Source organism: Dipodomys spectabilis, unplaced genomic scaffold (assembly GCF_019054845.1).
Source record: "Dipodomys spectabilis isolate Male_0828 unplaced genomic scaffold, ASM1905484v1 ptg000046l, whole genome shotgun sequence".
NCBI classification, from domain to species: domain Eukaryota; kingdom Metazoa; phylum Chordata; class Mammalia; order Rodentia; family Heteromyidae; genus Dipodomys; species Dipodomys spectabilis.
In genome coordinates, this window is record NW_024870723.1 from 10,323,362 (window position 1) to 10,348,396 (window position 25,035).

Genomic DNA, 25,035 nt, shown 5'->3' on the forward strand with positions numbered 1-25,035 from the left:
CACAAATTATAACATCAAATACAGTGAAAACAGGGGTTATTTCATAACTGGTTCTCAGAGAATGTAGCTCTGGCACTTGTAGGGGACTTGTTTTTAAAATTCAAAAGTACACACAAGCTGAGTGCCAATGATTCACATTTGTAATCCTAGCTACTCAGGAGGCTGAGATCTGAGGACTGCTGTTCAAAGCCAGCCCAGGCTTAAAAGTCCTGATAAGACTATTATCTCCAATTAACCACAGAAGTGGCACTGTGACTCAAAGAGGCAGAGCACTAGCTTTGAAGCCCTGAGTTCAAGCTACCACAACACACACACACACACACAATCACACACACACATACACAGAGCAATCTTTTTTTTTTCTCCCCTTGGGGGGGGGGGGGGGGGGGAACGGGTGTACCAGTTCTGGCTGGGCACTGTCCCTGAGCTTTTCTGCTCAAGGCTAGCACTCTCACTTGAGCCTCAGCTCCACTTCTGGGGTTTTTGGTGACTAATTCAAGATCCATTTCTGCCTGGGGTGGCTTGGAACCATAATCTTCAGATCTCAGTATGCTGAGTAGCTAAGATTAAAGGTATGAGCCACCAACACCCAGCCAACAATCTATTGAAAAAAAAAAAAAATTGGGCTGGGAAGGTGGCTCAGTGGTAGAGCGCTTGCCTTGCATGCATGAGGCCCTGGGTTCGATTCCTCAGCACCACATAAGCAGAAAAAAAAAAAAAAGCTGGAAGTGGCACTGGGGCTCAAGCGGTAGAGCACTAGCCTTGAGCTGAAGAGCTGAGGGACAGCGCCCAGGCCCAGAGTTCAGGCCCCATGACCAGACCAAAAAAAAAAAAAAATTAAGTGAAGCTAATGCCAGTGGCTCACACCTGTAATCCTAGCTACTCAGAAGCTGAGATCTGAGGATCACAATTCAAAGCCATCCCAGACAGAAAAGTCCTAAGACTCTTATCTCCAATAAACTACTCAAAAAAAAGCCCAAAGTGGTGCTGTGACTCAAGTGTTCTAGCATGCTGGAACATGAAGAGGCTCAGGGACAGCACCCATACCCTGAGTTCAAGCCCCAAGACTGGCAAAAAAATGTCAATGAACTCACTGCTTGCATAGATTTTAAGGTTAAGTACATCAATGAACTCCTGGTCTACCTAAAAAGCTAATAGCCTAACACTGTAAACCAAGTACACGTGCATGCGCACACAGACACACACACACACACACACACACACACATACACACACACACACACACAAAACTCATGTGATTGTCTTCATAAAATTTTTATATGAATATAATCAGACTAGAATTCAAGTCCTAATTCTGTTGTCTAGACAACTCACTTCCCATTCTAAGCTTTAATCATTCAGTATTTGAAAGCCTATTATTTACCAGGCACTTATCTAGCTTCTGAACTATACAGATACAATGAAGACATAATTTCTGTTCTCATGGAGCCCTGTTTTCATACCTATATACTTGACATAGCACTTCTAACTTCATTAGGTGATGGAGAAATGTTTTATTATAATGAGCTCTCACTGGACTCACTTCTGGTTTAAAGAAATAATCATTATCATAGCAATTTTAAGTAAAAGAAACAAGTTCCACTACAATTCTGAAAGTTACTCTGACTTTTACCAAATCAGTTTAAAAAACACAGTGAGAGCTGGGCATGATGGTATAGGCTGTAATCCCACTACTCAGGAGGCTAAGGCACAACAGCATGGGCTGCATAGTGAAATCCAGTCTCAAAACAATAAAAAAAGGGAAGTGAAGGCATAACTCAAATGGTAGAGTGCTAACAGTGAGCAAAAAAGCAGAGAGCACAAAGCCCTGAGTTCAAATTCCGGTACAGGCCCAAAAATAACAAAATAAAACTATTATTTTAAAATAAAAATCAAATTAAATACAATGAGATGAAGTATCCCACACCTGTATCCTAAATCAGACTTTTTCAAACCAGCATGTCAAATACTTAGACTTTGGGAAAATTGCAAAACCGTTTTTAATAATTTATTCTTAGTGAATGGAAATTTATTCCAATTATACTAAGAAAAAACAAAGTTCATACCTAATACTCCATGAGAAAAAATCACTTTCACTGGAAAATTCAAGAGAAGAAAAGAAAATGGTGCTGACTTACCAGAGACTTGTAAGAATCTCTTGTATAACTCATAAAACTCCACTTTTTAACACAAGTGACTTCTCTTTCCCTACATTAATATTACCTCAGGTTTTGTTTTTTAAAATCCTCATCACTGATTGCTTGTACAGCAATTTGAAAATGCCTCACCAAATGAAGTTAAAATACTCGTTCTACTGAATACGGGAAGAGAAAGAGATAGCTGAAAGGACAGGTATTACCAAAATATATCATACACATATGTGAAAATTTCAAAATGAAAACTATTAACAAGGTATCAACCTGGCATCAGTGGCTCACACTTACAATCCTGGCTATTCAGGAGTTAGAGAGCAGAATATTGTGGTTTGAAGCCAACCTGGGCATAAAAGTCCATTGAGAATCCATCTCCAATGTACTAGATGCATGGCTCAAGTGGTAAGAGCACCAGCCATGAGCAAACAAGCAAGTGAAGCTACCCTGAGTTCAAACCATGGTATTGGCACACACAAAAAAAGTTGATTCTAAGCTTGGAAGTTGTCCAAACTTGGCAAGTCCACCTTCTTTGAACTTCACTTTCCTCAAACTTGAGACCTGTTTTAAAGTTACAGTAAAAAATATGACTGGGGAAGCCTTTTTTCTGGGATGGAGCCATGGCTCAAATGCTTGAGCACTTGGCTAGCAAGTATGAAGCCTTGAATTCGAACCCCAGTAGTTTCAGAAAGAGAGAAATAAAGAGAAAGAGAAACAGAGAGAAATATAACAACTCAATAAAAGTTCATTATTTTGCAGTGCATCAATATGGCCCACACCTGGAATCCTAGTTACTCAGGAGATTGACATATATGCAGATTGTGGTTTGAAGCCAGCCAGAGCAGGAAAGTATGGGAGACTCTTTATCTTTGATTAACCACCAAAAGTGGAACTGTGGCTCAAGTAATAGTGTGACAGATTTCAGGGAAAAAGCTAAGGGATAGTACCCAGACTGAGTTCAAGCCCCAGGGCCAGCACATACACACATAAAAAAAAGTTAGCTATTTTATTACCATTCTTGTTTTTTGTTTTTGTTTGTTTGTTTGTTTTTGCTGGTCCTGAGGCTTTAACGCAGGGCCTACACACGGTCCCAGTGCCTCTTTTGCTCAAGGCTTATGTTCTAATACTTGAGCCCAGGCACCACTTCTGGCTTTTTCTGAGTACTTAATTGGAGATAAGAGTCTCACGGAGGGCTGGGAAGTTGGCTCAGTGGTAGAGCCCTTGCCTTGCATGCATGAGGCCCTGGGTTCGATTCCTCAGCACCACATAAGCAAAAAGAAAAAACCCGGAAGTGGCGCTGTGGCTCAAGTGGTAGAGCGCTAGCCTTGAGCTGAAGAGCTGAGGGACAGCGCCCAGGCCCAGAGTTCAGGCCCCACAACTGGACCAAAAAAAAAAAAAGAGTCTCATGGACTTTTCTGCCCAGGCTGGTTTCAAACTGCAATCCTCAAATCTCAGCCTCCTGAGTAACTAGGATTACAGGCATGAGCCACCTGCACCCAGCTTTTATTACCATTCTTTGAGTCTGTTATAATTCATTATCTTTATGATTGTTAAAAAAAGAATAAGCTGATGAATTCAGGTAACGTTTCTCAAGAATATTTAATCTGGAACAAAAATTGACTCTCAAATGAGCTTCTCCACCTATGTATGCATTTCACAAGCACATACACACACATACACACACAATCATTTCTAGACAGATGGAATAATATAAGTTTAAAAAGTGTTTTAATGTCTAATAATATTGAGAATTCACTGTGACCACAGCTTCAAACAAAACTTGCACAATTACAGTCCTGTAAGATAAAAGCTAACGTTGAGAATAACAAATCTGGCTTTAGATAACTTATGTCAGCAAAATGTCAATTAAAATGCCAATTTTATTCATGATCCTACTAATACAGAAATGTGGAAAATTGTCTTAAAGCAATTTTAAATAATTATTTAAAAGAGATTTTGTGTAACACCCAGATGGCTGAACAATTCAATTATCAAAGCACTATGCCTATTACAGTGCTTTCATAAAATCCTCCTAAGAGTTTCTCAGCTTGTCTATCCCTTTCTTTTAAAAAGTGGTCATGGAGCTAATGCACTAAAAATGCTGGAAGAGGACTGGAAACAAGAAAAGGTGGTTCTGCAGATTGGCCATGAAGAACCCAGTGCTGCCACTCTCCCATCTACCCAGAAAGAGTGCCCACAGCAGGCTCGGAGGTGCCAGCTGTAATGAGACACTTTTGTTGAAAATGCATTCCAGAGTTTCTGCATGGCTAGAACCATCTGATCATGGGAGCATGCAGGCTAATCTCTCTTGCAAGAGCACCCTCTTCTGAGACCTTTGGTCACAGACTGAATTCAGCCTTGGAAGCTTTCACAGCATGAGATTGACCCCCTTGGGATCCTTATGGAATTCCTAAATAAATATACCAACTAGAGTATACAAAAATGGAATTTGGCAAAATAAGAAAGAAAAGACAAGAAAGAAGGAGGGAAGCAAGAGAAGGAGGGAAGCAAGGGAAGGAGGGAAGGAAGGAAAGTAGGGAAAGAAGATAGAGGAAATTAATTTTTTTTTAATTAAGAACAGAGCTGGAGCAAGGCGCTGGTGGCTCACGCCTGTAATCCTAGCTACTCAGGAGGCTGAGATCTGAGGATCATGGTTCAAAGCCAGCCCAGGCAGGAGAAACCGTGAGACTCCTATCTCCAATAAACCACCAGAAAACAGGAAGTGGCGCTGTAGCTCAAGTGGTAGAGCGCTCGCCTTGAGCTGAAGAGCTGAGGGACAGCGCCCAGGCCCAGAGTTCAAGCCCCACGACCGACAAAAAAAAAAAAAAAAAGAACAGAGCTGGGCATGGGTGACTCAAGCCTGTAATCTTAGGTACTCAGGTAGCTGAGATCTGAGAATTATGGTGCAAAGCCAGCCCAGGCAGAAAAATCCATAAGACTCTTTTATCTCCAATTAACCATTAAAAAACCAAAAGGTAGAGCTGTGGCTCAAGATCACAAACCCTGAGTGAAAAAGCAAAGGGACAGCACTTAGGCCATGAGTTCAAGCTCCAGAATCAGGGGAAAAAAAAAAGCAGATAAAAGATTTACTCAAAATTCAATTTTTGTCTAATCAGATACACAAATGATAAGTATTAAACCAAACCATAATGGTATCATTAGATTGGCAACACAACAGAATCTTAGAAGTAATATAAATATCCAACTATAATATTGTATACCCACTTAATATGATCATAACACCTAATATGCTTTTTTCCAAAGGTATATAATAAACAATTTTAGGTAAAGCTTAAGGTCTAATTGAGGGAGCAAGAAAAACACATACAGGTACAGTTCGGAAAAAAAGTTATGTATGTTATCTATATACATACACACAAACACACACAGAAACAAGGAAATAAATAGAAATAGTAACAGTAGGCATTACTTTTCTCTCTTCTTTGCAATTGTTCATTTTTTTAATTTTATGCATACCCCAAGAATTAATTACTAAGCAAGCTACTGAAAATTTAAAGATGAAAAGTAAAATAATACACACTAGAATAATCTGCCAATGTTTTATTAAATGCCTCAAGAAAACCCTTAGTATATATATTTTTTTTCTTCGCCATGAGAACATAACATACCACAGTATGCAAAAATTGTAAGACTGAAACTCCCACAGAAGTTTTTAGAACAAAATGTGTACTAAGTCTTCCAATTAAAGACCCATAAAGTAGTTTCAGTGCTTTCTAACCCACCTTCTCACAGCAGGGATTTAATCCCTCCAGGGGGATGCAAACAAACTTCAAAGAGAAGATTATGCCCAGACACTAGTACTGTATAGGCTTATATCTAAGTTTGCCCAGATACTTTGGCACACATTAGAGATACAGATCCAAGGAACAAAAGACTTAATCATAAGACAGATTCTTCGCAATCATCTAAAATTGCAAAAATAATGCAGCAAGAAAAATCAGGAAAAGACAAACATACAAGTCTTATTAAATACAAGAAGGTAACAGAAGCAGACAAAGGTGTCTATAATCAAATATTCAGTAGCATCTTATTCATTGGTAACAGCAACTATGAAATTGAACACATTTCCCAAGAAAGTAAGCAGAACCAGTTTCATTTGTGTGCCCAAACTTTATTTGTAAAATCTTTAACAGATATTCCCTTCAATGTTAGAGTTCTTAATGCAATCTCTAAGTAGAACTAAGAGATCACTTGGCTCTTCCATGGATGTCACAAGATAGTCCTTAATTGATAGACCAAAAAGCTGTCTTTTAAAGTTAGAATTATTTCCCATCAGCCTTTCCTCACATATCACTTCCAAATACCAGCTAATTTTTAAGTACTATTTGAAATACCTGATCACTGTATAAAGTATGTTTTTATTAGAGGCATAACAAACCTTACAGTTAGTAAAAACCAACTTTTACAAATCATGAATAAGGAAGCAAATTTAGAGCTTAACTATTAATAATCTACCAGAAAACTAAAATCTTCAGCAAATACCTAAATATGAAAGGTAAAAACATAAATTGTTTTAGAAAAAAAGTATCTTCACACTGGTAGGACTATATTATACTATATTACAACCAAGATGTTTTGAGAAGACATCTGCACTAAATAATAATATCCATTATATGTAAACAATATGTATCATTATATGTAAACAATATGTATCAATGATGGCAAAATAAAAAGGAACTTTTAAAAAAAAATGGGCAAGGGACTTGAACAGGCACTATAAAAGAAGAAAACTATTTAACAAAATGAATACTAGGATGCTAAAGCATGTCTTACCTGAGGAGAGAAGGGATTAAAGGGAGGAGACAAACTAATGGAAAAGGAATGATGGGTGAATACAGTCATAATATTCAATGCACATACATGAAAACGGAACCTGAAAATTTGAGGAGATCAGTGGGAATCATTCAAAGTTTCAAATCTAAATACACTCACTCTTCCTAAACACCAAACACTACATGCAGGTGTCTGTTTATGGGGACCTAGAGTCCCTAATATTTGTTAAAGTTCACAAAGCAAAAGAACACTATATCAACTTTTTTTTCATTAACCAAGAAAGATCTTGATTAAGAAGTGCTACATACAACCAGCACAAGATATCCTAATCTTACCAAAGACCATGTTGTTTAGGAATATATATCCAAATTAGACCAAAAACTAATCTGAGATATGTTTCCTCTTCTCCAACCTTCTTTTCAAAGTAGAGATTTGCCCCCCCCCCCAAAAAAGGCCCTGTTTCAAGCATCTCCTTTCAGTTTAGCAGCCAAGAATTCCCTTTCTATTAGTTTGCATCCTATAACGTAATTCTAAGCCTTGCTCATTAGTAAGGCATCTGTGACAGATGCAAACCAAGACTCAATGATTACAATGAATAGAGCTATACTACAAGCCTGCTAAGGCAGTGACTCAATTCAAACTATTTACTCTCCATTCCTGTGATGATATGGGCATGAGAAAAGGAGACAGGCACTTTAAAACATGCCTAAAAATTGTTAACAGTTCATTAAGAGATCATTCACATATTTTCCATGTATGTGGCTATCTTATACAATAAACACCATATCATAATTGAATAAGCAAAGTACCTGAAAGATTGCCACCTGTCCTAGGATAGGCCACTTCCACATACACTTCAAATGTGGTTTCTGGGTTTTGCCTACAAAAGAAATAGATCGTGATTATTAGCAAGAACTGAAGCAGCATTAGCAAAACATATAAGCTATGGTATAAAACAGATCTTGATTAAAATCATTAGTTCCACAACTTAATGAACAAGCTACTTCTGAACCAAAGTCTTCGTGATCTACAAAATAAAAATTATCTAACTAGAAGAATTATTATGAAACCTAAGAAAAAACACAAAAATTATCTAGGGATAATATATAATAAGTTAGCTATTACTGCAGTCTGCCAGTCATTAGTTCTGATATCCACAGCTGAATCTCCAAAACCAATGAGGGAAGAATTTTGAGGAAATTCAGATTAAGGCAATTCTAGTACAATGAAGCCCTCTCTTCCACACCCCAGAATAAAAAACTCTATAACAAAACTAGCTTGCTATGTAGAGGTTTTAAAGACTGAAATAAGAGAAGTAGTATCCTATATTAAAAGATTAAGATGGAATGCCAATCTATACTGAACACATAAAGGGATCTTCACTAGTACTGATACTGGCATGTGTTAATGTTCACTATTATACTCATTTACTTTTTTTTTTTTTTTTTTTGGGTCCAGTCGTGGGGCCTGAACTCTGGGTCTGGGCGCTGTCCCTCAGCTCTTCAGCTCAAGGCTAGCGCTCTACTACTTGAGCCACAGTGCCACTTCCAGCTTTTTTCTTTTTGCTTATGTGGTGCTGAGGAATCGAACCCAGGGCCTCATGCATGCAAGGCAAGCGCTCTACCACTGAGCCACCTTCTCAACCCTCATTTACTTTTTTATGTGATAAAATACTCATGTTTCTCTATGTTTTGATATTCTTATGTCTTATATGATAAATATTTACATTTCAGAATTAATTCTAAATGATAACAATACTGTGGTTATATTATTTTTATATTCTCTCTTTAATTTCAAAACTACAGATTTACAGATTGAATAAAAACCACTCAGCAAGATGTTATGCTTTCAAATATTAATAACTTAAATCTATTTTTTAGATATTCAAATTTCATTTTTTTATTGTCAAGGTGATATACCAAGGGGTTGCAGTTATATAAGTAAGGTAATAAGTACATTCTTGCCAAACTTGTTATCTGGTCCCTCATTTTTCTCCCGCTTTCCCTCCCCTCCCCAACTCCCCCCTAAATCTATTTTAAAACTGACAAGCTCAATAAGGAACTTTCTGAGTTGCTTTGTAGTATATAAGGGTTTAAATTTAAAGAAATGCTCTGAATTTTCCAGTAAAATCTAATTTCCAAAACAATTGTGTTATTTCATGTTATCCTCATCATAATCTTGGGAAGTGGGTGTGTTGGGAGCACACAGGTGAGGAACCAGTGGCACAGAGCATCTAAATACCTTGTCTAAGGTTCCACAACTAATTAGAAACACAGGCAGGCCCAGAATTCCCACCTCCTGGTGCTTAAATTCTGTTTCATTGACTCTCACATCAATTTTGATAGTTCATGCTTTCACATGCTTACAACCTATAGCATTTTACAATTGCAAATGGAGCATTTTTCTTCCTAATATACAAAATAATGGTTTATGTAATAAATAATGACATCTGAGTTTTTTATGGTAATATGCCCTCTACTTTCTTTTTTTCTTTTTTCTTTTTCTTTTTTTTTTTTTTGTCAGTTGTAGGGCTTGAACTCTGGGCCTGGGCACCGTCCCTCAGCTCTTCACACAAGGCTCTACCACTTGAGCTACAGTGCCACTTCTGGTTTTCTGGTGGTTTATTGGAGAGAAGAGCCTCACAGGCTTTCCTGCAGGAGCTGGTTTTGAACCACAATCCTCAGATCTCAGCCTCCTGAGTAGCTTGGATCACAGGTGTGAGCCACGGGCATCTGGCTGCCCTCTACTTTCTTAGAAGAAAAATTTGTTTTCTAAATTGGGAAGCTAGCTATTTCTCTTACAAAGAATAATCGTTTATTTTTCTTTCACTGAAGAAAAATGTGGACTTTTAAAAGCTGTAAATAAGTGCCTTGAAAAAAGAGTTGACTGCTTTCAAATTCAAAACACTTAAATATACCTTGTCAGATATAGTCCCACACACACAAAAATCACACACTAAATCAAGAGTATCTTACTCAAAAAGAAAAATAAACTAAAGTTTCAAGAAGGACTTTTTAAAACTCTTTCCCTGTGAGAGAGTACAATATGACTGACAAAGTTAGCACCCTTTGGCACCAAACATTTGTGGAAAAATACCACATAGAGACATTCCTTTCACTCAGGATCCCAAGGGAGAGCATCTGATGAAAGGAAAGGAAGGCTCTCAGGTTATCTTTCATAAATAATAGGTAGTATAATCTGAAAAGCTTCAAGAAAAGCTCCCTCCAAATCCTAAAAATATTCTTCTTAAGACTATTTGTCATTTAGTTGAATTTCATCTCAGAATTCCTCTGAGTTAAAACTGCTTTCAAAATGTGTTCTACATGTCTTCAGAACCCCATGGACAGTCTTCAGAACTTCCATACCTTTTCACTCAAGTTCTCATTACTTAAATTTGGTTTTATGCCTTAAAATTGAAATAACAGCCGGGAGCTGGTGGCTCACGCCTGTAATCCTAGCTACTCAGGAGGCTGAGATCTGAGGATTGCGGTTCAAAGCCAGCCCGGGCAGGAGAGACCGTGAGACTCCTATCTCCAATAAACCACCAGAAAACCGGAAGTGGCACTGTAGCTCAAGTGGTAGAGCGCTGGCCTTGAGCTGAAGAGCTGAGGGACAGTGCCCAGGCCCAGAGTTCAAGCCCCACGACCGACAAAAAAAAAAAAAGAATTGGCTGAAAATATACAAAAATAAAAAAAATTTAAAAAAATTTGAAATAACAAACACAAATATGAGGTATTATATACCAAATTTTAAAACACTGAACACATTTCGTATAGACCTGATACCTCTAAATGAATGAAGAATGTCCTATCTCTGTCTCTCTACTTGTCCTTTTCATTTAACACACCTCAACCAGACTTCCGAACCCACTCACTGAAACAACTTGTCAAAGACACCAAAAAAAGACCTCCTCATGGCAAGTGGCGCTGTAGCTCAAGTGGTAGAGTGCTCATCTTGAGCTGAAGAGCTCAGGGACAGCGCCCAGACCCAGAGTTCAAGCCCCATGACTGACAAAAAAAAAAACAAACAAAAACAAAAACAAAGACCTCCTCATGGCTACTTTGTGCTACCATGCAAAATTCTTGATGTTTGTTTAAGCCTTGTAGTGTTTCATAAAGCTGATAGATTTGCCCTGCTCCTTGAAAACACCATCTTCTCTTTCCTTCCAGGGCATCATGCTATTGGTACTCTTCCTTCCACCTAGCTGTTCTTTGCTAATTCCTTCTCATGTAAGCTGTTCTGCTTTAAAACTTAGTCAAGAGGACTCTGTCTACACTCACTATTTAGATGATCTCATTCAGTACTATGGCTTTCATTACTTAAGTATATGCTGACAAGCCCCAAAATCTTATCTCCAACCTGACCTCTTACCACGCTCTAACTTCCCTATCTATTCAATACCTTGTCTTAGATGGTTCTAATTTTAACATGCTTTTTATTCCTTAAACCTTTATCTCCAGTTCTTCAAACTGGCAAAAAATAATCATCTTTGACTCCTCATTGCTTTATATGTCACCATAAGCAGCAAATTCCATTGACTCTGCCATCAAAATACACCAAGCACCTCAGTGTTTCCCAACACCCATAATACTAGCATCCTTGACAGATCACCTTTATCTCCCCTCAATTACGGCACTGTTCACCTGATGGGTTTCCATATTTCAACCCCTCCCCTCATGATTTTACTTCAGTTTAGCAGACAGTAATGCTTTTATGTTATGTGCGCCCTCTGCTAAAAACATCCTCAAAGTTTCCCACACACTTGTACTTCTAGTTCTGGAGCTTGATAATGATGATAGGTACACAACTATATGGAGACACTTAACACTATTGAACTAAACACTTAAAAATGGTTAAAGCAGCTGGGTGCCAATGTCTCACACCTATAATCCTTGCTACTCAGGAAACAGATCTGAGGATCGCAGTTCAAAGCCAGCTGGGGCAGAAAAAGTTCATGAGACTCTTATCTCTAATAAACTACTCAGAAAAAGTTGGAAGTGGTACTATGGCTCAGGTGGTAGAACACTAGGCTTGAGCACAAAGAGGCTCAAGGAAGACAGTGCCCAGGCCCTGAGTTGAAGCCCATGACCGACTCCCCACCCCCCCAAAAAAAATGGTTAAAGCAGAAAAGTTTTATGTGCTTTTTTCCACGATAAAACAATAAAAGGGAAAGAAAACTCATAAAAACTACATGATCTGAGCGTTTTCCAACTTTATTTTAGACTTCTCTCTCCAAACCCACTGAACTCCAGCCACACTAGGCCTCTTCTATCACTCAAGCACTCCAAATCTATTCTTTTTTTCTTTTCTTTTTTTTTTTTTTTGGGGGGGGGGTCCAGTCATGGGGCCTGAACTCTGGGCCTGGGCGCTGTCCCTCAGCTCTTCAGCTCAAGGCTAGCGCTCTACCACTTTAGCCACAGCGCTACTTCCAGCTTTTTTATTTTTGCTTATGTGGTGCTGGGGAATCGAACCCAGGGCCTCATGTATGCAAGGCAAGCGCTCTACCACTGAGCCACCTTCCCAGCCCTAAATCTATTCTTTTTATATTGATCTTCACCTAGGTAACTACTCTGTAATTCAGGACTCAGCTTATATTTGCCCTCCTTAGAAAGATCTTTTTCATCATACTATTCACCTTTTATTTTCCAAATTATACTTATCCCCAAACCTTGGTAACTATGGTCAAGCTTCTTCTTTGACATCTAACTGCTGGAGAACAGTGACTGTATCACACCACATATGCTTCTTTGATACCTGACCAAATAAATATTCCATCCCCACCTCCAGAGTTTGTAGGATAGGACCCAAAACTTAGCATTTCTACCAAGCATACAGCTCATACTGATGTAGCTAGACTGGTGATCACGTTCTTAAGAATCATTAATGTAATTTAATGGAGTTCTTCCAAATAATGTATGACATACAATATAAAATAGAGTATACCTCAATAGTCCATCAACAGTACTTTTGCAATGAACAATGCATTTCAAAGAAAAGAGGTATTTAAGGAATGATGCTTATCCTTCCTCTCTTGCTCTCCAGTTACTCCATGACTCCACAATAAGTAATAAACAATAAGCCACCTAAGATACTTACACAGTTGAAATAGGTGGCAGAGTTCCATTACATGGTGCCAAAAATTATAACAGTATCTTAAAAGACAGAGAGAGAGAGAAAGAGAGAGAGAGAGAGAAATAGAGAAATGAGAGAGGGGGGGAGAATAGCAAAAGACTAAAATGCTAAGAACAATTTGGTCTATAATTATGTTATAGTCATGCATATCTATGACCATTTACATGTTGCCTTATGGAAGAAGTGGTGACTAATGTTGTGACAAGTTATATAATGTAACAAATATACATAAGTTATTTTAAGGGCCAGGGAAGCCAATGCAGATGGAAGCAGATTCTACTCCACTGCAAATCAAAATAGAAAATAGAAAATAGTTCTTATAAACGCAAATGGCCAAGTAATCCTTTATACTGTCATTAAATCTGTAAACAATGAAGGCTGAATCAACTTCAAGGGACCACCTTGAGACTGCTTGCTCCCCTATTACTGTTCAAGAAACTTATATTTTTAACTACTTGGCTAAAGGAACTGAAAATCCTATTTCTATCCTATTAACACTCACTGCTAATTTAGAACACGCAATGATGCTGAGAATACCATAGTCAGAGCCAATTTTCCAATATGGACCCAAGTTTTCCCAGACCGCTTTATGATATATCTTAACATATTACCATGGAAATGTCCTGGTTCTGCCATGATATCACATTATTAATTGCCTTACACTCCTAAACACTACAAGATCTGAAGCCTTGCTCACCTGCCTAGTATATTTTTGCTACCCGCCCCCACCTCCTGTAATCTTGCAGCCTAAGATCCAACCATACAGAATCACTTCTAGTTCTTCAAACAAACCATGCTCCAATTCTGATAGTAATACCATTACCGTACTACTCTCACCACTTTGTTAGACACTTATATATGTTATCTCAGGTAATCTTCAACACCCTGTAAATATTAGCCCAGGTCCTCAATACTCCTTCCCTCTAAATAATATCAGTCTCAGGTTAGAGAGCAATAAAGCTCACAGAGGACAAACTGGCCCAAAGTAAAGAACTATCATGAACCAAACTCTGAAGGCACCATTCCTGTTCCAGGTTTATACAGCTGCTGTTCTGCAAGGTACAACACACATGCATGAGGCCGATCTTAGCGGATGAGCTCAGCGCATGGGCACTGTCCCTGAGCTTTTCTGCTAGTAGTACTGGTAGTACTCCTTGTGACACTTTGTGCCACAGCTCCATTTCCAGCTTTTTTGATAGTTAATTGGAGATCAGTCTCCAATTAATTTTGCTGCCTGGGCTGGCTTTAAACTGCCTCAGATCTCAGCCTCCTGAGTAGCTAGGATTACAGTCATGAGCCACCAGTACATGACTTATCGGCTTCTTTCACTTCAAACCCTTATATATCAAGTCTGGACTCCAGCATTTCCTCCTCCTCGGGAAGTTTTCTGCACCTCTCCCCCCATTTAAAGCTCAACATGGATTAAGTGACCTTTCTTACATTCCCAAGACACCCTGTGCTTCCTACTCTCCAAGCCCTTACCACATTCAACCCTGTGCAATTATGGCTACCTGGGGAGCTTTTAAAAATCCTGATTGCCAGGATACACTCTAGACCAATTAAAATCAGAATTCCCAGGCATTAGTATTATTTTTTTAACATCTCAACTTATTACAAAGTGCAGCCAAGGTTGAGAACCACTACTGTGTCTTCGATTAAATATCTGTCTTCTCCACCAGACTGGTAGCTCCTTGAGGGCACCAACTGTGTTTCCTCATAACCTAGTCTGACACCTGGCACAATAAATGTTTCGTGAATCAGTTTTCTTCCAACATCTGAGGTGGAGTTTCTAGCTTCTCTTTCTGTGACAAGAGGTAATTTGCAGAATACACACCACTTTCACCTATTACTCTTTGAAGATGTTTTCTTTTAGAGGTAAAGGTATCAATAAGTCACACCTGCTGACAACAGCCTCAGCTCTTAAACAGAGAAAAATGACAGACACAAACAACTACAATGTGTTTGAAAGAAGGAAAGTCTGCTCAATTCTTGCTTCTGGGAGAATGAAGGCTTAGAGAAAGACAAGAGAGCATTTCTATTCAATATCTTTCTGCTGAACACAATTCTCAGTGATTCACTGGAAGGGACTCAGTGCTCAGGGCCATGTTCTCAAAATGATTAAGGACACTCGGCTTGAAGTCATGAAATGAAGGCTTTGACAATTTTCAGGCATCAGGAACAGCTTAGTGGTTAGGGTTAGGGTTTTGTTTTTGTTTTCCTAAAGCATCAAGCTATTGATCATTCTGCTGGATCATAAGCTTTCAATTTCGGATCTACTTTTCTCAATTACAACAAATTATCAGATAAGGAGAGATAATAACTCCTCACAAAATGAGTCTGGACTCTATATGATATCCATGCCACAATGCTAGGCCCCTTGCCCTTCCAAGTGTAGTGTAGAACTACAGACCTGAAACAAACAATATTAGGACATCTCATTTCACAGCCTTCACAACTTTAAGCCAGCTTTGGCAGAGTGCTTCTGCAGTTATAAACTCAGATGTAAGGGGGCTACAGCGTAATATTTTAAAATTCTTCCCAACTGCACTGTCTCAATATTGATAACATGGTCAACAGAAACAGTATATACTTGAGAGCATGCTAGCAAACCTCACCTAATAAATGTTGATTCCTTTAAGCTAAACAAACAAGCAAAAAGGTAGTGTTAATATTTCCAACAAGTCTCCATTTGTTTCAGTGGACTCTGAAATTAAAGCCGTTTTTCCAGGCCGAACATGCTGTATCAAAGGGTGCTTTCTAACCCGTAACAAGTTAACACCTTCATAGGAGAATGAAGTCATTGTTGAGACTTGTTAAAAGTGATTAACTTAGTTGGGCAATTATACAAACAAGTCATTTCAAGACTTTACACTTAACTTTTCATTTCTAATAATGTTCTCAAGTTCAGATTGATAAAAAGAAACACAGACAATGCTTTGAAAGGAGTTACAAAGTTTTGCCTTCCATATTATCACTATGAAGATTCTTAAACCACTCTGTACAACTAAGGTACAGTGAGCTTTAGTTGCATTTCAAGTGGAGATAAGTTGGGCACCCCTCAGCAAGGTGACATGCTTCATATAGTTTTAATAAGTTCTCTCATAGGTCAACCAAAAGCATAAAATCCAGGCTCAATAATAACAATGTAATTTCCAAAGACAATATATCATCACAGATAAATATATTTGTCCTTAAAAAAAAAAAGTAAAACCTCCCCCTTTCCTAACTTGTCCTCTTCCCTTTCTGGACAATTTAGTCCTGAAGCTAATAGGTAGACAGAGCAAAGTGGATGACAGGCCAGTATGGGAGTGCCTTCTCACATTGGCCTGGCATGAGATGTCCAGCCCAAGTAGATAAGGAAAATACATCTACAGGGAACAGCCTGGGATAGGGAGTTGGAGACAGAGCAGAATGAGAGTATTATTAAAGCACAGACATAATGTGGGAGACACATAAGGGCAGCTTATAACACAGGGTGTCAAGAGTCAGAGAAGTCGGGTGTTGGTGGCGTATGCCTATAATCCTAGCTACTCAAGAGGCTGAGATCTGAGGACTGCAGTTCAAAGCCAGCCTGGGCAGGAAAGTCCGTGAGACTCTTTCTTTTCTTTTCTTTTTTTTTTTTTGGTCGGTTGTGGAGCCTGAACTCTGGGCCAGAGCACTGTCTGTAAGCTCTTCAGCTCAAGGCTAGCACTCTGCCACTTGAGCCACAGCGCCACTTCCAGCTTTTTCTGCTTATGTGATGCTGAGGAATCGAACCCAGGGCCTCATGCATGCAAGGCAAGCACTGTACCACTGAGTCACCTTCCCATTCCTTCCATGAGACTCTTATCTCCAATAAACTACCAGAAAACCAGAAGAGAAGCTGTGGCTCAAGTGGCAAGCGCTAGCCTTGAGCTGAAATGATGAGGGACAGTGCCCAAGCCCAGAGTTCAAGCCCAACGACCAGGAAAAAAAAAAAAAGAGTCAAAGAAAGTGAGGAACATGTCCACAAGCATAAGGGCACCCTGAGTGGAAACTCTAACAGGCATGAGAAGATTACACAGGAGAGAGTCTGGATCAAAGTAGAACATGAAGAGATTGTCCAGGAAAGTCTGGATCAAAGTAGGCAGGAAAAGGAGCAGAGAAACACCAGCATAGCCATTGTGATCCCAAGAAAGCAAGGTGAATGAGGAGAGCATACATATATGAGCTGGAGAGAAAGAGCTAGGGTGCCTAATTGTGCCCAATAAAGGAAAGCTTAAGCAAATTAAGATGATTTCTGTGAAGTTAGACTTGAACCAGATATATGAGTATAAACTTACTACTAGAGAAATAAAATGTGAATGACATAATATATAACTGCTAAGAGAGCTTGGGAGCAATACCTCAATAGCAATGAGCACACCAAGTACTCAACTTGGCTTCTAAACACAAATCTGCTCTAACAGGAACGAGGACTGCTTGGAGAAATAGCTAATTCCAGCGATAGGCAGAGAAAGTACAAAGATGAGCTTGGAACATCTTATTGTGCTAGAAAGCAAGCAAGTATCCAAAAAATAAGGACATAGCAAAAGAATACAGGAGCTATCATGAAAGGGCTTCTACTGCCCAAATCTACGAACAAAGTAAGCATCAAAATCAATGTTATTAGGGGCTGGGAAGGTAGCTCAGCGGTAGAGTGCATGCCTTGCAAGCATGAGGCCCTGGGTTCGACTCCTCAGCACCACATAAACAGAAAAAGCCGGAAGTGGTGCTGTGGCTCCAGTGGTAGAGTGCTAGCTTTGAGCTGAAGAGCTGAGGGACAGCGCCCAGGCCCAGAGTTTAGGCCCCATGATTGGCAAAATAAAAAAAAAAAAAATCAATGATATTAACAGTTTTACCTACTGTATAAAACAGGAATCCTACTGTATAAAACAGTCTACATTGATATATAAATGAATAAGTTGGAAGTTTGACTAAAAATTTTGTGCTACCCCACAAAATACTTACTAAATATAAGAAGGAAAACAAAGCTGGGCGCTGGTGGCTCCCGCCTATAATCCTAGCTACTCAGGAGGCTGAGACCTGAGGATCATGGTTCAAAGCCAGCCAAGGCAGAAAAGTCTGTGAGACTCTTATCTCCAATAAACCACTAAAAACCGGAAGTGGCACTGTGGCTCAAGCGGTAGAGCACTCGCCTTGAGCTGAAGAGTGCAGGGACAGCACCCAAGCCCAGAGTTCAAGCCCCACGACCGACCAAAAAAAAAAGAAGGAAAACAATAATTTCTCAGTGGAGATATCTGGCAAAAACTACGTTAATCAAGTCATCAAAGTGATTACTATCAGTAAGAAATCAAACTGCTAGATTGCAATGGGAAGATTACAACATCCTTTCAGTGATGTCCCTGTCAGAGATGCTTAGTCTGAGAAAACATACCTCCAAAAAAAACAAAAAAACAAAACAAAACAAAAAAACACCCAGCCTATAATCTTCAAAGTGTTAAGGTCTTGAAAATCAAGGAAAGCATGAAGATTTCATCCAGCACCAGGAATCAGACTTGACAATTGGATGAGCTGGATGAACTGGAGCCTCTGGCTATAAGGAATGACTTTGGGACAACTAAAGTCTAAGGATTAGGTACAGTAATAAAGCAATATTAATTTCCTAGATGTGATAGCAGTACTGGGGGCGAGGGAGAAGAAAAGGTTCTTATTTATAAGAAAAGCACTCTGACAAGGGTCATGGGGCACCAAGTCAGCACCTCACTTTAAACTGTTGTAAAAAAAAAGAAAGAAAAGAAACCTCTTTATACTACACAACTTTTTTGATCCTCACTGTTGAAAAACATTTTAAGAAAAACAATAACTCATTAATACTAATATCCCTAATCTGCCTTTTACCAGTACTTTTTCATAGTAATGATGTGTGGTTTATAACAAGACTCCAATCTAAACTTCAGAAGACTTACGTTCAAATTCCAAGTTGATTTCTTACTCACTACAGGTTTTAGAAAAAGCCGTTTAAAGGTAAGCCTTGTATATCTGAAAATTCAAGGATCAAATGAAAGAAAAAGTGCTTTGTAAACTAAAAGGTGATAAATGTAAGAGATTATTATTTTAAAAATCATCTTACCAACAACGGTCCTTATAAGTAATCCACAATGGCTCAAACTCTATTTTTTAAATACTGTTACTAAAAACAGATCAGAAAATCAGAAACATTAGTTTCTGGAAACATTAGTCTGGGGAATAAGCAAAGGGATTTTTTTAAGAACAAGGGGTAATAAAAAAAAAAAAAAGAACAAGGGGTAAATTGTACATTCAAAAAGAAATTCCCATTTTACCATGGCTGAAGAAGTAACCATCTTTCTTCTACAAAGAAAAAATATGTAGGTAATCAATAGCTTCTGATATACCACTTACAGCCCTCAATCAGTAGAAGGTGGGTATGTATATGATATTGAATAGTTAACTTGGAATTCTTGGTGTTTCTGGAATTGGTTGTTAAAACCAAATCAGAAATCAAGTGCCAATGGCTTATGCCTATAATCCTAGCTACTCAGGAGACTCAGATCTGAGGATCTTGGTTCAAAGTCGGCATGAGTAGGAAAGTCCATGAGAGTCTTATCTCCAATTAACCTCCCCCCCCCCCCAAAAAAAAAGAGAAAGAAAGAAAAAAAATCCATAAGTGAATCTGTGGCTCAAGTGGAAGAGAGCCGGCCTTGAGTGAAAAAGCTAAGGGACTGCTACGAGGCCAACCTTGAAGCCCCAGTACAGGCATACACATGTACAGGCATACACGTGTACGTGTACATACACACACACACACACACACACACACACACACACACACAGAGCACCTCAACAGACGTAAAATAGTATTACTATCTCTAGTGTACAGTAATAGAAACTGAGGCTAAAAAGGTAGATGGGACTTCAATTGAATCTCAAGATCCAGATCCCCAAACCTATACATTCCCACCATACCATGCTGCCTATCTAAAACCTGCTGGGGACTGTTTACAGTAGCAATACTAGAGGTGGCTGAGGAAATAGAGTGAAGCACAGATATCTCTGAGAAGCTCATGAAGGCTTCACTACCTCCCTAGGAAAATGTACCTAAATTGAATTTTTTTTACATATAACTTTAAGATGTCTCAGAGAGCTCTTTATAGAAATATGTAACAAGAACTTCTACCTTTATTGATGACTTTTACATTCATTCTTTCTTATTTAATCCTTAACTAAACAGAAAGTCCCATTCAATAAGAATAGACACTCTGACAAGAAAAACTATTTTCTAAACACTATTAAACCTACACATAAACATCAGATACTATTCTAAGCACTTTACATGTATTATTCCATTTATTCATCCCAAAAATCATACAAGGAAGTTAAGAAAATTACCTAAGGTCAAATAGCTTGTAAGAGAGCTGAGATAGCAACCTAGGCAGTGTGGCTCTAGAGTCTACCTCCCTTTTTTAAATTAATTTAATGTTTATAATACACAATTGTATCCATACAGTCATACAAATTCTAGTATACATACAAAAGAATGTAGTCATTGTAAGTGTACTAGTTTGGACAACTACATATAGCATAGGCCAAATTACTTTCCTCCTGCACACCTCCTTCAAAAACCACAGTATCTGGCTGCTGTGATAGCCCCTAAGGCAACTGTTAAAGGACTACAGAACAGTGACTCAGATCCTGAGCACTCTATGAGCAGTCCTCTGGGACTCCCAGAGAGCCCAGTACAAGTTCAGATCTAGTATTTACAGTGTGATTTGCCTTTCTGCTGCCCTACCTCCCAACAAATCTTTGGGATCTACACTCCTTTTTTTCTAAAATGAGCTTGCCTTTACTCTAGCCCTGCTATATTCAGACCTTAGTGAGATTTCAGCATAGATCACAAAGCCAACATAAAATTCATGCTTTTTTTTTTGGTCGGTAATGGGGCTTAGAACTCTGGACCCAGGTGCTGTCTCTGAGCTCTTTAGTCAAGGCTAGTCCCCACCACTTGAACCACAGTACCATTTCTGGTTTTCTGGTGGCAAACTGGAGATAAGAGTCTCATGGAGTCTCCTGCTTGGGCTGGCTTTAAACCGTGATCCTCAGATCTCAGCCTCTTGAGTAGCTAGGATTACAGGCATGAACCACCGGCACCTGGCTAAAAAATTCATGCTTTAAACACCTTCATTTTTACTATATCAACTCTCCAGTGTCAAATCACCTGGAAAGCTTTTTTTCTTTAAATAAAATTATTTCCTTATAGTAATTAAAAATCAAATAGCTTGCCCCAAGACAAATATCTACAGTAGCACCGTATGACCTCAATCCCAGGTGCTCTTACCTCAAAAGCTCACGTTCGTAGTCACAATTTCCCTGCCTAAAATGTGTTGTCTTCTACCAATGTGCCCTGTTTATCGAAGATGCACTTAGACCAGTGCTGGACAAGTAGCAGGCACTTAACAGAGTAAATGGTAAGTGAATGAATGGACAAATGTCTTCTCCTCTCTTGAGGCTTCCCCTAACTCAGCCGCTTTCCACACGATCAGAAGACTTGTTTCCAAGCTCTATTATAAAGCTTCCCAGGTGGTATTCCACTTTCTACTTCTATGTACATATTACCCACTAGACTGGTATTCCCAGACCCATAACAAAAGGCCTGGCTTTTAACTAGTGTAAGTTTGTTAACTGAATGAAATTCTCTAAGGAGAGAGATGAGTAAGCGACTCATGATTCATACTAAAACTTCTTTTTCCTGGAGAAATAAACATTCGGAGCTGTAATAGACTCAAATATATGTTCTATAAATATTTCTAGATTTCAACTATCATTTGAGGCATCTAAATTTACCTCACTCAACACATATTTATGAGTAATCTAAATACATATAGATAATGGCTATTAAGGAGCTTACAACCTAGTCAAGGAGACAAAACATAATAAAATGTAAAGGTAAACAGGCAAGTAACTAACTGTGAGCTGTCATAAGGAAATAAATGACTAGGTGCCATGTAACTGGTAAAACAAAATGCTGTGGATTTGGAAATTGAAGTCATCATTCTAAGATAAGGCTATGGTTCAGAATATCTGTGGACAATCTTCCATGAGATCTTGTCAGTCAGCAGCAAAGTGAGATAAACAAAGGTATTTAATTCAATTATAAAAACTGTCATTTATCTGATGTTATGTTCCTCCTGCCCTTTGGATATAAAATATAATTTCTTTTAATATAATCATGGTGACAGATAATCATTTTTATGTGGCTCCACAAAATGTATGTTTTTAAGTTTTTACCAGCACAAGCTTTTCAAACATTTGGGAACCAGTGAGCTACAACAACCAAGAGAAGCAACATGAAGCAGTGGGACATGAAAGCTGCAGGATGAACAGGATCTGGCAGGGGGCAGACAGAAACAACTGTAAGCAGGAGAAAGAGCCTGAACACAGCCCTGGGGTACGAAAGTTCATACAGTCTTAAGAACAGGAAGGACCTAAATATGCCTGTCTGAACTTAGGAAAACTACAGCTGCAAATTTCACTCTGGCATATGCAGCTTGAGTACACTTCAGATCCCATTAGAAACAACTATAAATATGACTTCTCTCGATACTTCACCTTTATAATAACTATTTTTAAAAACTTTAAAGGATAATGACTTTTTTTCCTCCTTAAATATGCTGATGAGTTTGCAAGGGGAAAAAGGATGATTCAGAAGAACCAACCAAAGCCAAGAATCTAATATGATAACCAAAATAATAAAAACTAGCTTTCTCCTGGCAGGCTTTTGTACAGTCCAATGCAAGCTTCATTATCCCATTCCAGTGGGGCTCCAGAAATACCAAACAGAACTATGGTACAGCCCAAGGTGAAAAGCATAACAGATAACTCTCTCCCATCATTTAGACTGAACTACATCCAGGCACTGAAGGTTCACACCTGTAATCCTATTACCTGTAATCCTCAGAGGCTGAGATCTGAGGATCATAGTTCCAAGACAGCTGGGGGGCAGGAAAGTCTGTGTGACTCTTATCTCCAGTAAACCTCAAAAAAAAAAAATGGGAAGTAGAGGTGTGTCTCAAATGGTAGAGCCTTGAGCTAAAAAGTTGAAGGATAGCACCCAGACCCTGAGTTCAAGCCCCAAGACTGGCACAAAATAAATAAATAAAGTAAAATGATCACAAAGGAAATCTATCCATATATATCTCAAGATCACTTGGGGACCACTAGCCTCAAAATTTGGCACTCAGAAAGAAAGGGAAATATTCCTCCAAGTTCAGTCATAAGCCAGCCTTCATAAGAATTGCTACTTAATGATCAAAAACAAACCAAACGTTTCAGAAACATATGTTGAAGTGGTCCCCAACTGAAAGTGGCCCCAAAAACATAAGTCCTCTCTGGGAAAATTCACATTAACTAGCCTTAAAACGTTTTTAAATGGAAAGTTCCGAGAAATGTGAGCTTACAGGCAAAAATTAGAAACCCTTTCAAGAAATGGCCACAAATAAGAAGTTCTAAATTAGAGGTGGCAAAAACAGACCTTCAATGACTTCAAGATACTGAATTATCAGAAATAGGACATGGGAGACTTCATAAACTGAAATTAAAAAGATAACAGAGACAGGGGAGAACATGGAAGAGGTGACATTGATCAAGATGCATTGTACTCATAAACTGACACATTGAACTGAAATTCCTTTGTACAACCAAAGATAATTTTTAAATATTAATAAAAGAAATTCTAAATAATTAAAGGGCTAGGTACACTTTAATAATAACAGCTACTCAGGTGGCAGTTATTGGAAAGACAGCAGTTCAAATCCAGCCTGAGAGATAAAAGTTAGCAAAAGCCCATCTCAACCAAATAAAGAGGCTAGTAGTATACACCTATAATCCCAGGTATGTAAAGAGGCATAAGATGTATGTAAAGAGGCATAAGCCAGACCCAGGCATAATACCCTATCTTAAGCCAAAAAAAGGGATGGGGGTACAAGCCCCTGCCTAGCAAGTTCAGTGTCCTGAATTCAAACCTCATGACAAAACAGAAAATGAGTGAAGATTAAGAAACTATGAAGCCAGGCACCAATGGCTCACACCTGTAATTCTAGTTATTCAGAAGGCTGAGATCTGAAGATCACAGTTCGAAGTCAGCCCAGGCAGAAAAGTCTCCATGAGACTCTTATCTCCAATTAACCACTCAAAAATCAGAAGTAGTGCTATGGCTCAAGTGGTAGGAACAGCGCTCAGGCCCTGAGGTAAAGCCCCACAGGAAGGGGGTGGGGGTAGGAGAAGGAGGAGGAGGCGGAGGGGGGAGGAGGAGGGAGGGGAAAAGAGAGGGAAGAACCTTATCCCTTTTTTCTACTGTAGAATCATTATTTTTCCCTTCCTATATAGGTAGGGATATATATTGGGCTATTCTGAATAGGAGAATATGACAATTTGGTATAAAAAAGGTCGGTAAAATATCAATATATTTCCATTAGTTCTATAGGCAAGTATAAATTTGGTAGGTCATAAGCTATATATACACATTCATAGTTTTCCAAAGTTTTTTTGGGGGGGTCTGGTCGTGGGGCCTGAACTCTGGGCCTGGGCGCTGTCCCTCAGCTCTTCAGCTGAGAGCTCTTCAGCTCTCAAATTGGAAGTAGTACAATATGTGGTTCCAACAGAATCTATCAGTTGGGTAGGAAAAGCAGGAAACCTACTGGCTCCTAAAGCATTGAATAAAGGACCCTTCTTCTCTAACCAGAGGAAATGTGGCCTTAAGAGGATGGGACAAATCTCTATTACTTTCCTATCCTCTCTGTTTTCCCACTTGTAGCACCAGGAAAAAAATAAAAGGTGTGGCAGTGAGGGAGACACTGGGAATTGAGGAGAAAGCAGAACGATGAGAGCTCAGGAAAAAATGACCAAATGACCATAAAGTTGGCGTTGAATTCAATGACTCATCACTGAGCCTATGTATGCAGTTCTATTGGCTCTATACCCTCAC

At 38.9% G+C, this 25,035-nt stretch overlaps 1 protein-coding gene across 1 annotated transcript in view; it reads right to left on the minus strand.

Annotated features, from left to right (window-relative positions):
* Dennd1a (DENN domain containing 1A) overlaps positions 1-25,035 on the minus strand; it is a 480,539-nt gene that overhangs the window by 434,857 nt on the left and 20,647 nt on the right. The window contains 1 exon segment of the mRNA XM_042678648.1: positions 7,754-7,824. Coding sequence (XP_042534582.1) covers positions 7,754-7,824 — 71 coding nt within the window.